Raw genomic sequence first — 3,288 nt, 5'->3', positions numbered from 1 at the left:
AGCTTGTCACTTTACAGGTTGCCTTCCGAGGCACGATTGCTGGGCTCAGACACTGCCCACCTGGAAAATCTTGCCCTTACCAAGTTATCTCCATTTCTCCACCTGCCCTAAACTAGCCCCTGACCAAAAAATCTTGGCCTCCTGCCTGTACCGGAGGCCACAGCGCCATCTCCCCAAGACCCTACATGATTGATTGTTGAGTTCTACTCATTCCAAAGCATGGCAGAAAAGCCTCTCTCTCCTTCCCTTCATTCCCTTTTCCTGAAGTCACATCTGTTCCTTCTGCCCAGCAATTGGCTTCTGGCCCTCTTTATTGACAAATCAAATCAAGAACAGATTCCAGAACAGGACATTAGCATCAGACAATATATAATGACAGTGGAACTAAAGAAATTTTTATATCCGTCTCTGTAATATTGTGTTGGTAATTTTTCAAAACGTGTATCTTTAACAATGGGAGGGAAAATACAATGAGATTTAAGTGTTTCTAAAGCAAATTTTCTTTAGCCAAATAGACCCTTGAACATTATATGTCCATTGCTAGTGTGTAGTTGTTACATTCTGTACTTTCCAACTATTTTTTATCATTTAGAAGGTTAAGCCTTACAATGACAACCCATTCTGCTAAAAGAGGAAAAAGTTTCTTTATTATAGGCACTATTTATAGGTTCTAATTAATTGTCAAAGTTTTAGCTGCATCTTTATTTCTGAATCAAATTATACACATAATCAATTAATTTTCTCTAAGTCAATATTGTCTAGAGAAAAGTATTCAATAGCTTTTATTTGGAAGAAAAATCTCATCTGTATCATACTTTCCTGGCTGTCTTAGTATGTTCCTAATTTACATGTAAATCAAACAGTTATCTCTGATGAATATGGTCCTGATGTGATATTGAGTAAGAATATGTTGAGTTTTGCCTTCTAGACACACAACCAAGTAATATTCAGGAGGCTTTTAGTATAATATACAATGAATTATAAATAAAAAACTCCCGGAGTAGTTTCCAGAAAAACATAATGAGGAGAAACATACACCATATTTCCACCACTTGGATCTTTTGTTTACATCTGTTATTCATTTATCTGTGCTTTTAATCATTTTGGTTACATGCATATGCTTATGCAGAAAACCACCATTGAGTCAGTTGCCCATGTGATAAGAGTGTTGACTGGATTACCATGAATCTTTCTCATGAAGGTAAGCATAGACACTGTGTGTCTGTCCAGAAAAAAAGCTGTGTCAAAGGGCTGTTTTTCAATTTCCATTCTTAAAATTTTCCATCTGTTCTTGCTTTAGGTTCCCTGAGCCTTGGAATAAGGGAACAAGGGAAATTAGCTGGAGGGGAAGAATGGAGTGTAGATATGACCAAAATGTATATAAATATAAAAGCCATGCTCCACAATGAGTACTCATCTAAGAGTGTCTTGTCATTTAAAATATTTTATTGTTATTCACCAATTGTACATAAGAATAGTTTCCATAATGACATTTCATGCATATTATAACATTTTATGAACATATCCACTGCAATTAGCATTTCTTTTTAATTTATTTAATTTTCTTTGCATACATGTGTGTGCATTTATGTGCACTAAGTATGTTCAGATACCTGTAAGCTCCAGAAGAAGGTGCTGGATTCCCTGTAACTGGACATTTGGGAAGTTGTGAGGTAACTGATGTGGGTTTGAGAACCAAGTCTATGTCCTGGTCAGGAACAGAATGGATTGTTTATTCCAGGCCATCTCTACAGCTCCCAATATCATCATGTGTCAACCTTTAACATCTGCTCACCCCCTTCAACTTCACCCTTTCTACCTTCATATCTTTTTGTGCACTAACTAGTTCATGAGGGTTGGCTATGAATATGGATGAAGTTTCACCCTATTTTTCTCTCACATGAATAATCTAAAGACTTAGAAGACTTATTGAGAAATGTGTGTTTGGTTCATTTCTTTCTTCCCTGAAAAGTTGCTGTTTTATATATATGGAAGATACTTAATAAGTTTAATTTAAAATAAAGACTTTTTCTAAGAGAATTTAAAAATTAGCAATATTTGGAAATATAGTCACAAATAGAAAAATTAAACGAGCTATTAAAATCGGTGTTTCTTAATTTTGATAAGCTTATCATTAACTAACCTGCACTAATTAAAATAAAGAAATAAGCAGGAAGCCTCAGTGAGGGATATTTCTTCAATTGTAGTCAACCTGTGACTACCAGTCAACAAAGGTACCCCAAAGGGGGTCTGGGAATTAAAGGACAGGGATGAGAGAAGAATGAAGCCAGGTCAAAGTTCTGAACAAGACTCAACTTTATTGCAAAGCAGCAGGCTTATAAAGACAAAAACCATAAGCCCAACCCTTAGATGTGATTGATGACATAAATCACTTCATGTCAGCAGCTGATGGCAGGTTTCCTTTTCTCTATACAGGTCTCTCTTATCAGGCCAAAAGCAGAACTCCCAACCTGGGCAGAGAAATTCCACCAAATGCTATGATAACAAAAATAGTTGATGTGCCAACTACTGCTATACAGGCCATGGAAGAACCTACACATTCAATGGTACTTTGCATCTAGAGGTGAAATTAGTCTCTATGTTATACTTCTGGAGGAAGTCTCTATGATCTATAACTAAATCCATGAAATACAATTGTATTACCTGTCCCTAATGTAAATCTCATTAAATTCTGCTTTGTTCAGGGAAGCAACGGAGATAATCTTTCTAGATTGCAGGAAGTCACAGGGAAAGATACACATCTACTGAACAGAAACAGAATACAGAATAAAGAACTTATAAAATTACTTTATTTTAGGAGATTTATTTATATAGTTATGAGTGGTGGTTCAGCTGTTTTGGCTGAGATGATCTTGGTATAAAGAACTCAACACCTGTTGAATTCTCCACCATTCTCCTTTAAAAACAAATATCCAAACCTAACAACCCAGATGTCCCTCAACAGAGGAATGGATACAGAAATTGTGGTACATTTACACAATGGAGTACTACTCAGCTATTAAAAACAATGAATTTATGAAATTCTTAGGGAAATGGATGGATATGGAGAATATCATCCTGAGTGAGGTAACCCAATAACAAAAGAACACACATGGTATGCACTGTCTGATAAATGGATATTAGCCCAGAAGTTCGGAATACAGGAAGAACAACCCACAAACCACAAGAAACTCAATAAGAAGGAAGACCAAAATGTGGTCATTTAATACCTTCTTAAAAGGGGGAACAAAATACTCATGGTAGGAGTAACAGAGACTAACTATGGAG

At 35.9% G+C, this 3,288-nt stretch overlaps 1 protein-coding gene across 1 annotated transcript in view; it reads left to right on the top strand.

Annotated features, from left to right (window-relative positions):
• Nucleotides 1-2,582, top strand: part of LOC116099934 (prostate and testis expressed protein 4-like) — a 12,410-nt gene extending 9,828 nt beyond the window's left edge. The window contains exon 3 of the mRNA XM_031384028.1: nucleotides 2,437-2,582. Within this exon, the coding sequence (XP_031239888.1) occupies nucleotides 2,437-2,582 (146 nt within the window). The remainder of the gene's footprint in view (nucleotides 1-2,436) is intronic.
• Nucleotides 2,583-3,288: the final 706 nt, after the last annotated feature.

This window comes from Mastomys coucha, unplaced genomic scaffold (assembly GCF_008632895.1).
Source record: "Mastomys coucha isolate ucsf_1 unplaced genomic scaffold, UCSF_Mcou_1 pScaffold20, whole genome shotgun sequence".
Classification (NCBI taxonomy): domain Eukaryota; kingdom Metazoa; phylum Chordata; class Mammalia; order Rodentia; family Muridae; genus Mastomys; species Mastomys coucha.
This window is presented reverse-complemented; position numbering and strand designations above follow the sequence as displayed.